The sequence below is a fragment of the Physella acuta genome, unplaced genomic scaffold, assembly GCF_028476545.2.
Source record: "Physella acuta isolate Inbredline_101_S28 unplaced genomic scaffold, ASM2847654v3 ptg001067l, whole genome shotgun sequence".
Classification (NCBI taxonomy): domain Eukaryota; kingdom Metazoa; phylum Mollusca; class Gastropoda; family Physidae; genus Physella; species Physella acuta.
In genome coordinates this window covers 1-15120 of record NW_026732584.1, presented here as the reverse complement: position 1 = coordinate 15120, position 15120 = coordinate 1, and the positions used below count along the sequence as shown (strand labels likewise).

General features: G+C 31.8%; 1 protein-coding gene across 1 annotated transcript; it reads right to left on the bottom strand.

Annotated features, from left to right (window-relative positions):
* Positions 1 to 259: 259 nt before the first annotated feature.
* On the bottom strand, positions 260 to 10793 carry LOC131955457 (mucin-like protein). The gene is made up of 19 exons (XM_059319595.1): positions 10790 to 10793; positions 9432 to 10511; positions 8681 to 8938; positions 7924 to 8181; positions 7309 to 7569; positions 6966 to 7032; positions 6791 to 6804; positions 6431 to 6555; positions 6113 to 6274; positions 5774 to 5929; positions 5315 to 5501; positions 5060 to 5155; positions 4768 to 4916; positions 4462 to 4672; positions 3996 to 4117; positions 2859 to 2982; positions 1340 to 1468; positions 909 to 1103; positions 260 to 543 (listed from the first exon to the last, which is right to left on the bottom strand). The coding sequence occupies exons 1-19, from the start codon at positions 10791 to 10793 to the stop codon at positions 260 to 262; spliced, it is 3882 nt and encodes a 1293-aa protein (XP_059175578.1).
* Positions 10794 to 15120: the final 4327 nt, after the last annotated feature.

Sequence of the window (15120 nt, the reverse complement as noted above, 5' to 3'; positions counted from 1 at the left end):
TGAGCGTTTTCATATTAACAAATTTTTATTAAAGTGTAAATAAAGTTACCTTTTTTAAAAATTTTGCAATTTAAATTATAATTTTTATCTTTATTTCTCTTTATATATTTCAATGTTAGCAGAATGCTTTTGACAAAATAATAATAAGTTTTTTTCTTGGATAAAATCAGCAAAACCTTAAGTGTTATGTTTCTATTTTTTATAAATTTCAACAAAACTTAAATGCATTTAAATGTGTTTGGAATCAGAAACTTAAAAATTATAATCTTGTGTTGTGGTTTTTGCATTTACCTGTGCTAACTGAAACTTTTTCAAACTGAACTGAAGACTTTAAAGAAATTTCAGCAATTTTTTCATTCTGTGTAGCAATGAAGTTAAAAATACAAGGAAGATTTCCTGAACCATTACAAATCTTTTCAGCTTCTGCTATTGTTGTAGGATTTTGTTCATCATAAAATAATGGTGTGAAATTAGGGTTAGAAAAAGTACTTGTGCTTTGTCCATAGCTGTACTGGAATAAACTTTCATTCTGAGTTATCGCCCCTGAAAATAAAAAAAAAATCAATGGGCAATTTGTACAAAATTATTTGTATATATTTTTATGTTGTTTTATATTTTTTATTTATTTTTTTTAAAAAGGGCTAAATAATTTTTATTGATGTTGCTACTTATGACTTTTCTTGTTGAAAAAAATATTATTTTGCTATGCTGTGAAAATATATATAGTTTTTAAGAGTTAAATAAATACATGATATTTTGTTACATTTTATCTTATTAAACATAGAGCAGTACATTCATACACAAAATAAAATTAAAAAATGAGAAAATAAATGTAAATCATATTAAAAGAAGTTCAGAGCTAGTAACTAATGGTATTTTAAAATATACAAAATGTATTTTATACTTACATAACTTGCCATACTCATATAATTGTTTTTCACTTGAATCATCAGAGAGTTGTGTTCCATTTGGGCAAATAAAATCATCAGTTTTGTCTCCATTAAAATTGCCTAAAAGACCAGTGGTCATTTTCTGATATTTTTTGTCTAGCGTGAGGGAAAATTCTAGTAATTCATTTACCAGAGTAACAGTCATCCCAATACCTGCAATAGATGTTGAAATTAATTTTATAAATAGACACAGTATTAAGTATTGTCTACATCCATATCCATATCCACATCTACTAATATATTTACATCTATATCTACATCTACACCTTCTACATCTACATATACATCACTCTCTAATTCATGGTAATATTGATTTCAGAAGTAGTAAATGTTTGAACTTGCAATGTTATTAAAATAATTTCCAATTATATAAATTAAAAGCAACTTACTTTCTGGAAGAGACACTTCTAAAGCTCCATTTTGTTTTCTTAATATCATTTTATTATCAAATGTAAAAAAATTAGGGTTACTTAAGTATTCTGTTGTATAATCTCTTTTATTAGCATATATTATCATAACTGAAAAAAAATAATAAAATTAGTAATATTATATTATTTAAATATTTAAATTAACAATATTTCTTCTTTAATGCATTCACTTTACAGAAAGTAGCAGTGTTTTTGTTTTCAGGCGTCTCTCCTGGGGGGAAGGGGGAAGAGAGGACCTTTGACAGTAAAGGTATCATACTGATATTCTAGATGTGGCCGCCACCAACTATTTCTCTAATTATGTGAACTGACGCCTCAGCAAACCCTTGTGTAGTTTTTACTAGCTCTGCTACATGTTTACAACTGGTTTTAGCACTGCAGATTGAGCCCATTGGGAACAGTTAACATGAGCTTACATATGTTTTTTCATTTACTGTATTAATTTGAACTCATATTTTAATTATCAATGTAATTTCAAGTTTGATAAATTCATTACCTAATCTTATAATCTACCTTGTTTTTTTGTAAGTAATTTATAATTTAATTACAGGCAGTAAACTGTGTGCAATGAATTCTCATGTAGTTATTGGGCCTGGTTATTACATTTTATTTAGTGCTGTTGCCAATGACTCACTTTACACCACAGCATACCATACATCAATTATTACTTTAACATTTTACCCTGCCCATGTACAAGCTAAAATAGAAAAAGTATACTATAACAAGTGTCTGCTCCTGGAAGTTTCAAGTGACCTCCCCCCCCCCCCCCCCCAATGGAAGTTTCAAGGGACTTCACTGGAAGTTTCATTTGACCCCCCCTGGAAGTTTAATAGCCCCATCTCTTGAAGTTTAAAGTGACCCCCCCCCCTGAAATTATCAAGTAACCTCATTGGAAGTTTCAAGTGTCCACACTCACCCCTGAAATTTAAAGTGCTGCACACCCCTGGAAGTTTTAAGTGACTCCCCCTCCCCTGGAAGTTCAAATGCCCCCTCCCCCACCCTGGAAGTTTTATGTGACCCCCCTGGAAGTTCCAAAGGCCTTTCCCCCACCCTGGAAGTTTCAAAAGCTCCCTCCCCCAACCTGAAAGTTTCAAGTGACACCCCCCCCCCTGAAAGTTTCAATTGCCCAACCTCTGGAAATTTCAAGTGACCTTACTGCCTTACTGAAAGTTTCAACAGCCCCCAGGAGAAACCCAGGGTAACTGAATATATAAATATACAGAAAGAGCAACATTCAATATTCCACACATCGTTTTTAAAATTAAATAAATAATTATCTGTCTAGGACTCAAATTTTAGAAGTAGGCATACTCAATTTGAAAATTTGAAATTTGAAACTCTTTTCATATACACAGCTACTAAAAAATAAAAAAGGTCAAACTATAGGCATATATATTGTAGTTTCAATAAAATCTGATTTTAGTATTACATTACTATATTGTTTAAACATGATTAAAGAATATTTAACATTTATTCTTACTTTTCCTTGAAGGGCTGATTTCTACTCTGAGTGAATTTTCATCACCACTCGTCATTGATAGAGCACACCAGACTGTGGCTAGAGTTTCATTGCCATTACTGTTTAATGCACGACAGGTTCTACCCTAATGAATTATAAAACAAGTTGCTTATTCAAATGTTAATTGATACATTAATTTCTATCATAAACATTAAAATTTAGCCAATATTTAAATTTATAGTTAATATTTATAATGTGTATATTATATTTATAATTGTTTTTTGATATGATATATAAAAATCTTTAAAAATAAACCGGGAGTGATCTCCCCTAAACTTTCTCGAATATTCTAATATAAAACAACAGGGGATGGGAACTCGGGCTATAGACATGATTTTTAATCCATTTTAAATACTTAAAGTTTTAAAAATAGAATAAAATCTCGTAGACAAAAGAATTGCACACCAAGTGAACGCCAAATAAAAAAGTGCATAATAGTGCGCAATATTATTAGTACTTAAAAAATTTACATTAGTTTTTTGAGAAATCGGAAGTAGCGTAAATTACTACTTCCGGTCAACGGAAATAACTCAAAATTTAACAGAAGGTAGAAAATTAGATCTTTTACTCACATGTGAAATTTCATTTATCTCTCTGAAATAGTACTCAAGTTATATGCTTTTGAAAAATTCAAAGTAGAAAAAGTACCACTTCCGGTTATCGGAAATCGCTCAAAAGTTGATACGGATCTACGATTTTGATAAAATACTTATATATGAAATTTCATCAACCTAACTGTAACGGTACTCAAGTTATCGTGTTTACACGCACACACACACAGATACACAGACAGACACACAGACATACGGACAGGATTGCAAAGCCCAGTTTTTCAGAATGGATTACGCATAAAACTTCTTAATTTTGATAAATCTGGATTGATAATTTTTGCCCGATTAAAATAAGTCCTCTATACTTTGGATGTGATGAAGGACCGAGATGTAATACGGTGAAAATTGTTAAAATTTGAAGAGATTTTTTTGCGCGATTACAATACTTTCTCTATACTTCGTATATACGAGAAAGTAAAAAATTAATTACATATAGTTTCTTTAATGCTCTTAGTCTTAAAACAAAAGCAAAATATACTTATATTACCTGCAATTTAAAATGCTGGTTTGTAGCTCCTATTATTTGCACTAAGTGATATTCTCCCAGTCCATTGAATATGAATGATCTTTGGTCCAGGGTTATTATGTGGGGGTCTCCAAACAAGAAACCTATGAAAAGTATTTGTAATGAAGTGCATTTGTTTTTTGTAATTATTTTCCTTACTGTGTTATAAGAAGTGTAGTAGTGGTTTAAATAAATAAAGCTAAACAATATGTAACTATAGTCAAGAGCAGTTTGCCTGTTTTTAATATTTATTTTAATGACAAAAAAATTAAATTATTTCTGAATATTGGAGCTAAGATAATTAAATTGTTAATATGCAAAGAAATAACTGACAGATTTTTAATTCAGTTTAAATAAATTTTTTCTTATTTTAGTTTCACCTTAGAAAACGCAAAACAAGTACAATAAATGTTAAGCTTAAAATTCTTTACAAAATGTATAATCTTACTACTAGCCCAGTTACTCCCATTGCATGAGAAAATTGGTCTTAAAGTATAGTACAGGTCACACAAATTTGACTTAGTACAGCACCAGTCTTTAGGGTCTTCATCCAACTGATCGTGTTCTTTGTAAATGAAAGAATTATATCTCAGAAGACTTCCAGCTTGTGGGATTGTATTAAAAAAACTTGAACTTTCATCAGCTTTGTAGCAGCATCTCTGAAGAAAAGAAAATCAAAGAAAATAGTTTTTCAGCTTGTATAGAAGACAGAAAAAAATGTTTTGGTAATTGAGGTCAAATATTAGTGCCATACCCTTCCATATTCTCCATAAAATGGTAATAGATCAAAGCAGTTTCTATCCGAATAGGCTAGACTGCTAGGAACCCAGATTGGGCTACTTTTGGCAGCAACTTCATTACAAGGGCAGGCTGGCAGTAGGTTTTTGTTCCAGAGATCTATAGCTGCTCATAAAGGATTTTTAACATTTATTATAATTTCAAAACATTTGAATCATATATTTGAATTAACTGAACAGACAATGATGTCATGTGCTTAAAATATAATTTTTTTTGTGTAAATTAATAGTTTTAAAGACATTTTTTACTAGGCAGTTCTCCTTGATTAGAGATAAACCATGTACGGCACATCATCTTAAAATTTTTGTTTTCTCCAACTTTAAAAATCCAAAGACCAGGTTTTCCTGTTGTAACAAAACACAAAAAATTTTAATCCAAAAACAATATTGTATTCTAGTCTAAAAAATTTAGTGCTTTTCATGAAATCAATATAGACCAGTTTTATAAAATCAAAGCTCATTTACTACTACTTATCTTGAGTTTTAGTACTATAGACTATTTACCAGTGTTCCCCAAAACTGTATCAAATCTGTAGTAACTTGTAAGTGAGGTATCAAAGCTAAAATTTGCCCAACCGACTTCAACATTTCTGGCTGATAAGGGTTTGAATTTCATAGCACCTTGGATGTAGATGTATATGGCATATGTTGTATGTCCATCTGATATTATGACACATTGGAATGAGACACGCTATGAAGAAACAAGAAAAACATTCAATGTAATATGATTTCAGATTTTGTTGCATAAAAACAAATGTTTAACGACATGTAACAATGACACGCAATGTATTGGGTGTAGGGAATTGGCCAATAATAGTTACAATAGCAGATAATAATTGTTTTTGTGCCCATCCCATATTGCATTCTATATAGCCACATATATGCAAAGCAATACTCTAATTTGCAATAAAATAGAACATTCATTTAGACATAAAAAAGGAAGGTGTGCTAAAATCAAAATACCTCATCCACACTTCCATGTGCTGGTACATTAACCCATGTAACCACAATTACTGTTGTAGCATTGTAGCTTTTATTTTCTGTGAGAGCCATAACATCTGCATTGGCTTTGGTAAAAACAGCTGTGCCCAAAGTGTTATTAGAATACAAATCATACATCTGAAAAAATAGATTTAACTGTGTGATCATGGTTAAGTTTACAATTATTAAACTTTTAAAAATTTTCAACATAAGAAAAAAAATATACAATTAATTTGATTAGATGATATTAGATAAATTTCATAATGAATTAAAATAATAAATAAAAAGTATATTTCTCAATACTGGAATGATATAAATTACCTGATAGTAAACTTCACAATTATCATCCTCGTTAACATCAAGATCAGTCCAGTATGCAGCCAACACATTGTGCTGATTTAAGTTTGTGTCTAACACTGGCAACTTTTGTGGATTAAAACTGGAATACTCTTCATCAAAGCTTATAAGGCCATTAACTGTTATCTGTTTAAAAAAATAATTTAACAGAAACCCATATAGCATAAAAAGGGTGAAGATATTGACTGACATGAATAAGTAATGTCTGAATGAGTAAAATATATATTTCAATTGATAATAATAATATAATAATAATATAATAATTTCATTAAACTTACATACCCAAACAGAGCTAATTAACTTTAGCTGATATGGGATGAAATCTTCAATGTATAAGTTAGCTGATGCCAGTTCTTTATTTTTTGGCAATGATTGATCCTTTTGGACACGACCATAGGGATAGATACCTAATTTAAAGTTATGAATAGAAGAAAAATATGATGTTTTTAGACACTTTATCATAGCAATTCGAGGCATATTGTATAACTACCAAGAAAATATTGAATTGCCTGTCCATGATAACTAGTGTTTTATGTTTGGAGATTTCAACAGACGTTATGTCTGGATGATAATAGTTTCATTAGTAAAAAAAATCTTTACTTTTGATAATTTGTTCAAACTGTAATAAGAGGTTTTACTTACATGAATCATTAAATCTAAAAACAAAAAAAAAAAAACAATTGTAAATGCACCTAAATAATGACCAGTGTTGTTTTTGATTTTTAAAATACGTTTCAATACATTTTTTATCCCTTTGTAGAAATTTGTTTTTATTTTGATTGTTGTTATTAAGCAACACACGTAATGTTTATCTTACCTACAGATCCATTTATCAGCTGTTTCATCAAAGCAAACTTCTGCTTCTGTACAATTAGGACATAAAGCTAGGAAAAAAAGTAAATAAAAAGTATAAAATGTGGGCAGTTAACATTATATGTTATTAAAATAAATTTTTAAATTGTATGAACTGTGTTATTTTGTCTACATTTTTATCCCTCTGAAATATTAATTAGTTTACTAGTTTACTTATCACACTATTTGTAAATACTATACTTTAATATGCAGAGATAACTAAAACAAGTGAATTCTACTTCACCTTGCCTATGTTTGATAAGGTTAGAGAGTGTGCTTTACTTCTTAACATAGGAGTGCATCTTTACCTTGACATTTTCCACTGGAAAGCTTTCGATAACCATTATCACATCTACATTCTGCAGACCCATTTAAATTAAAACAGCTTGCATGTACTTCAGTGCAATAATTTATATTATCACATTCATTTATATCTTTTTCACAATTGGTTCCATTCCATCCAGGAGAACATAAACAAGCACCAGATCTTCCATTACAATATATGGTGTTTTCCATGACACAGACACATTTCAAAGAACAATCCAAGCCATAGTGTGTTTTGTTGCATACTTTTGGAGAATAGAAAAGACATACTTATTTTTCTTAATTTTACATTTTTAAAAAAATTTTTAGTCTTTTCTATCCGATAAAAATTTACCAAATACAAGATTAAATATGTATCATAATAAACATAAATAGATTGTTTAAAACATACAGGTAATTGACTAAAAATAATTGTTAATTAAAAAAAATATTTGATTAAAGCTATTAAAAAACCAATGAGAATGCATATATAACTACATTTTCAAAGCTTAGTAGTAAATGTATTTACATAAATTCATCAGAATATCATTTATTTTCTACAATTGAGATTACATAACAGAATATACATGATCTGAAAATATTAGCTAATTATAGTTTACCTTGACAAGTTCCATTATTTTTTTCATAGCCAGGCAAACATTTGCACTCAGCAGACCCATTTAAATTGTAACATTTTTCATGAAAACCGACACAGTAGCTGGTACTCAAGCATTCATTGATATCTGTATCACATTTTGTACCAGTCCATCCTGATGCACACAGACATGACCCTGTTGTGTCATTACAGTCTATTGTGTTGTTCATGACACAAGAACACTTGTTCCCACAGTAGAAGCCATATGATGTTGTGTTACATGCTATTATAAAGAAACAAGTTACACTTTAACAGAGGCGTAGCGACCCTTCCCGGCGCCCGGGGACAAATTTTTTTATTTGCACCCCCACCCCCCCCCCCCCTCAAGATTTTGATTTGCGTCCCCCTCAAACTTTTGATTTGCACCCCCCTCCTCAAGATTTCGATTTGCACCCCCCCTCAAACTTTCAATTTGCACCCCCCTCAACCTTTCAATTTATTATTCCAACCCATTTTGAAGAAATATAGATCTAAAATAATTTGTGGAAAACCTATGAAAGATTGTTTAGAAAGTTTTTTAATATTATATTATTTGAGCTATGTCACTAATATTTAAACTGTCAATAGATACATTTTTTTTTTAAATTGATGATTCGAACAATTTTAGATAAAATTGTTATGCATGTAAAAAAAAATTAGTTTCTTAAAAAGAAAAAAATTATAATAAACGTAGCAATGAAAAATATCACTTTTATAAACTTCTATAATAAGAAATAAGTTACCTTGACAAACACCAGTTCTGTTATCAAATCCTAGTTCACATCGACATTCAGCTGAGCCTTGCAAGTTGTTACATTCTTCATGTACACCAAGACAGTAGCTTTTATTTAGACATTCATTTATATCTAACTCACAGTTTGTACCATTCCAGCCACTTTTACATAAACAAGCTCCAGATGTATCATTACAATCAGCTGTGTTGTTGAAAACACAAGTACATTTGCTTTTGCAGTTTGGGCCATATGATGATGCACTACAAGCTGTAAACAATATAAATGACTTATTATTAAACAAAGCATTCTGATATTAAAACTATGTACCTAAATTTAAAAATTATGAATTATATAAAATTAATAACATACAGTATTAAAATATGGATGCTAAAAAAAGCTTTCATTGCATTAATGAAAAAATATATGAAGAAATAATAATAAACAGTTTAATCTGACTTTACCAATATATTGTTATATAAAATTATAAACCTATACTGTGAAAATTAAGAAAATTAGAAAAATTTACTTTGATTGCAGGATGCGCCACTCCATCCAGCTATACATGAGCAAGACCCATTTACATTGTCACAGTCTATTGTTTTGCTCATGTTACAAATGCATTGGTTGATATATATATATATATATATATATATATATATATATATATATATATATATATATATATATATATATATATATATATATAATACCAATTGGTGCAAAAAACTAAAACAAAGTCAAAACAACTAAAAAGCAATACCTTCACAACTGTAGTTAAATAAGGATCTTTGAAACCCAAAGTCACATAGACATTCAGCAGATCCATTCAAGTTAAAACAGATTTCATTAGCTTCAAGACAGTAGTTGATATTTAGACATTCATCCACATCTTCATCACAAGTGGTGCCATTCCAACCTGCTGCACACAAACATTCTCCTGTGGTGTCATTGCAATCAACTGTGTTGTTTAGGTGACAGATGCATGTGTTGGCACAGTTCAGACCATAGTGAGTAGCATTACATGCTTCAGGTGAAGTGGATGTGGGAACTTCTGTTGTTGGCGTAATAGATACAGTTGTACTGAATGTGGGAACGTAAGTTTTTTGCGCAGACGATTCAGGTGTAGTGGATGTGGGAACTTCTGTTGTTGGCATAGTTGATTCAGGTGTAGTGGATGTGGGAACTTCTGTTGTTGGCATAGTTGATTCAGGTGTAGTGGATGTGAGAACTTCTTTACTTTGAAAAGGTAATTCAGGTGTGCTGGATGTGTGAACTTCTGTTGTTGGCACGGTTGATTCAGATGTAGTGAATGTAAACAATTCTGTTGTTGGCACAGTTGATTCAGGTGTACGGGATATGTACACTTCTGTTGTTGGCACGGTTGATTCAGATGTAGTGAATGTAAACAATTCTGTTGTTGGCACAGTTGATTCAGGTGGAGCGTTTGTGTAAACTTCTGTTGTCTCCACTGTTGATTCAAGTGTGCTTGATGTATACACTTCCAATGTTGAGACAGGTAATATAGTTGTACTAGATGTGTACAAGTCTGCTGTTAGTACAGGTGATTCTGTTGTAATGGATGTGTAAACTCCTGTTGTTTGTACAGATGATTCAGGTGTGCTTGACATATAAACGTCTGATGTTAGCACAGATGAGTCTAATGTTCTAAATGTGGAAGTTTTTAATGTTGATTGCATAGTCAAAAAAGTCGCAGAGCTTTCAGAATTCGTGCTTGTTTGATACTTGGCAGTTGTTGCGATTGCAAATGTAGAGCCGCTTATTGAAACATCGGTTGTTGTGACCACTTCTGTTGTTAAAGCTGAAGATGCGGCAATTGTTGCTAAAAAAGCAATTTCAGAAAATTAGAAAAAACAAGTAGTTGCATGTGGTATATTGTGCTTAACTGCATTTAATGCCCAGCAGTATATTATTATCAACAGAATAACTTTTAAAAAATGTGAACTTATTGTAAAGAATAATGATATTCAAAGTAAGTTTTAAGTAGAGATAGAAGTAAATAAATAAATGAATTAATATTCGGATAGACGATTGAATGATTGTATCTCGGAAAACAAGGCACATACACTGAGCAACAGGTTGAGAAAATCATTATCTTGCCCATGTTACATGTTCTCACACCTCACAGCTGATAGGCCATAAGGTGAGGCATTACCTTACACCAACCGTGTCGCAGCTGCCAAAAATAAACCCGAGGCTCCACTACTGCTTTCGGAATTAGTGGCTTGTTGGCTTGTACTTCCCAGCTAACAAGCCTCACACTGTGGAGTGTGCAGGCTAGCAATCACTGGCTTTCTCACCCAAGCAATCCAACACCTAGATATGTAAGTTTAACACCATACCAGTCACTGCCGCGACACTTCATTTACCATTATGTACTATTACATGTACTATTACATTGGGTTATTTTTAATTCCAATTCATATTCGCTAATAGTGTTTTAAAGTTACCGTCAGCATAAAATCTATCGATATTTAGGTCATTCTATACAATATATATATATATATATATATATATATATATATATATATATATATATATATATATATATATATATATATATATGTATATATTTATATATATATATATTTATATATATATATATATATATGTATATATATATGTATATATATATGTATATATATATATATATATATATGTATATATATATATATAAATATATATATATATATATATATATATATATATATATATATATATATATATATATATATATATATATATATATATATATATATATATATATATATATATATATATATATATATATATATATATATATATATATATATATATATATATATATATATATGTATGTATATATATTCCCCAATTTTTTTATGAATATAGTGCGTTTTAATACCAAGTGTAGTCTCATTCAAGATTCGATAATTCAAAAAATAAACCGGGAGTGATCTCCCCTAAACATTCTCGAATATTCTAATGTAACACTACGAAGGATGGCAACTCGGGACATAGACAATATTTTTAATCCATTTTTAATTACTTAAACTTATTATAATACAATAGAATCTCGAAAAAAAAGAATTGCATTCCAACTGAACTCCAAATAAAGATGTGCATAGTAGTGCGGGATATTATTAGTACTTAATAAATTCACATGCGTTTTTTTTTTGAGAAATTAAAAATAGCGTAAATCACTTCTTCCGGTCGACGGAAATTACTAAAAATTTGATAGAAAGCAAAAAATTAGAAATTTTACTTACATGTGAAATTTCATTCATCTATCTGAAATAGTACTTAAGTTATTAAGCACTTAATAAAAAGTAGTAAAAGTCCCACTTCCGGTTATCGGAAATCGCTCACAAAGTGATACGGATCTACGATTTTGATATAATACTTAATTATGAAATTTCATCAACCTAGCTGTAACGGTACTCAAGTTATCGTGTTTACACACACACACAGACAGACACACATACACACAGACATACGGACAAGATTACAAAACTATGTTTTCCGACTCAGGGAGCCATAAAACGATTACAAGACTTTCTCTATACTTGTATATACAAGAAAGTAAAAAGTGTTATAAAGTCGTGTTCATTGAGGCATATAATATCATGTGGCGAGATTGCGCCGCTTTGCTAAAACTAACTTATCGCTTGTGTGCTTTTGTCTCGTCGTCTAAATGGCCGCTAGACTCCGTGCTGAGAGGCCCGTGAACGTTTTGTCATTTTGCAACTCGTGACCGTTTCGGTTTCAACAATAATATTGAAAGGGGAAAACGTGTGAAGCGATTTTTCCCGTTGACATTCAATTTTTCTTTTTTACATGCTGTGTCTTTATGTCTTAAATTGCGGGTAGTTAAAATTCTTTTTACTTTAAATTCGATTCAACAAAAGTTACATTGTCGAGCCTGGCGATCAAAGGGCAGTTTCTTCCAGGCATCTTTTCGGGGACACCCCCCCCCCCGAACGAAATGAATTTATATGGAAAATATATACTTTTGACAGTGTCCGTTTCCCTGAAAATTGTTGTCAGCCCCCCCCCCCCCCCCCCCCCCCGAAAATTTCAAGTGCACTTACGGAGAAAAAAGTCTGGAAGAAACACTGTCAAAGGGGCGATGTTATGTTAACCTATTTGTGTGATCTCAGCATAAGAAAAGTGAGTTTAGTCAGCACAATGCCCAGCCCACTTTTACTTTCTCTTTACGTGAGTCAGGTGCCTATACATGTTCGATTACGAGATTTGTGTGTTAACAGTCGTGTGCTTTAATATCAGATCACGCTGTCCCATACAAAAATATAGAATGGTTATTTACTTTGAGAACAGGAAAGTAGGCCTATGTATGGTTCGTATGAAGTTTTGCGAGTTGAACGAGGCTAATGGTACGATCAGATTGCCATGTCTACGAAAGGTTTACGCCTAGATTTGATAAGTCTGTGTAGGTTTTATGATCCTACGACGTCATTGTTGTGTTCCTTAAAATAGTTCATTCAATGTTTATAGCAGATTTAAGCAAGTAGATCTTTGTATTTGTCTTGTATGTTTAAACATTTTATACAGTGTTTCTTCCAGACTTTTTTCTCCAGGGGGGGGTGGGGGGACGGGGGGGGACGGACAGACACTGTTAAATGTATATATTTTCTACATAAATTCCATTTCGTAGAGGGGGGGCGGTAAACTTTCATCGGGGGGGGGGGGGGGGGGGCTCAGCTCCCCCCGACGGAAGAAACTATGTTTATATATATATATATATATATATATATAATATATATATATATATATATATATATATATATATATATATATATATATATACAGAAGGAGAGAGAGAGTGTGGGGAATAGAGAGAGAGAGAGAGAGAGTTGAGATATATGTGTATGTAATTATATTAAGTACAAAGACAGTAGTTATTATATAATTACCTGCTAACTTGATCTCGCTATGTTATTGTCTTTAAAAAATTACGGTTTAGCTAAACTAGACCACTACGTGTTAATAAGTATACAATAAATAAGAAATGAAAACTACCTGCTTTTGTTTCGCTTACAGCCAGGGTAAACAGTATGTACACATAAATAAAACGTATGTTGAATTCTTTCTCCATTTGTGTGTAGATATTCTAACTTATATCGGCTTTCGTGATACCACACAAATAAATAGATTGTAGAAAAAACGATGTATATCCATAAACTAGATGTGAAAGACAGATCCTAGCAAACAAGCTAAACTTTGTGTGAATCTACTGTCTCGCGCTTTGTATAATATAAAATAAGTATATATAGTTATATATATCTATAATGTGACTTAGTTCTCATGGCCAGCCAAGCGTGAAGCTTCCAGAGAGATCAGATATCACACACTATTTTAGAGAAAGGCTTACGAAATACAACGTAATAGAGAACTGTGGCACCATTACTCTGATCGCTCGAATGGCTGTAAAACCGGTTGTTGATATTTCAATGGAATGCAATATTCTATTGCAGTCCTTACAATAACAAAATGGATTATCTTGATAGATAGTCTTAACATAAAGATAAATATAATTAATCCTCTTCAGGATCTAGCGATGCATTGGGCAGGTAAAGTAGAGTTCATATGTTTCTTGACCTCGACGTATGATGAAAAAGTGTGGTCAGCACTTTGCCCCAGCCGCCTTTACTTTTTTCTTCTTCTTCTTCTTCGTTGTTTATTATTAGTGTTGAAGGGGATCGAGATGTATCTGCCAGTGGGTTTGAACTTGAGACTTTGTTCGAATTTATCAACCATGTGCTTTTTGCTGACTCGACCATGCCTCCAACACAATTAAGCATAACGTGTCAACTGGTTATGCGCCATTGAGGCCATTGACTCCGATTTCAGCCTGCTTTTCTTTTTGGATTTGCTTCCATAGCCTTTGTCCAACAAGAACAAACTACAAGGCAGCAGTTGTTTAATTTTGGAGTTGTCTCTCCTAGAAGAGTGGCATGTCGCCAGCTAACGAGCCTCATCTGCCCGAGGTTTTGAACTCGAGACTTTTCGGTTTAGCAACCATGAGCTTTACCGCCTCGACCACGCCGACCCCCTTTACTTTCACTAACGTGAGTTAGGTACCCATCAAGGACGTTCTACTGACTTAAACCCGGATTCGAACTCGAATCTTTAAGGTTAGCAGCCTTAGCCTTCTACCGCTTAGGCCAAGACGTCCAATCCAATCTAACCTACCCAGTATTAGTGCCCCCCCCCCCCCCCGCGGAGAAAGAAGTCTGGAAGAAACACTGCTAGCCCAGGAGTCAGCAACCTTTTGATAAGCAAGAGCCAAAAGTTACAACAAAATTTCCCAATTTTAAAGAGCCACAATTTTTAATTCAATATTTTGGTATTTGATTAGGATTAGGTAAATAAATTTGATTTGTTATTTAAAATATGAAATAATATTTATTCATATAAAACATAGACACCTA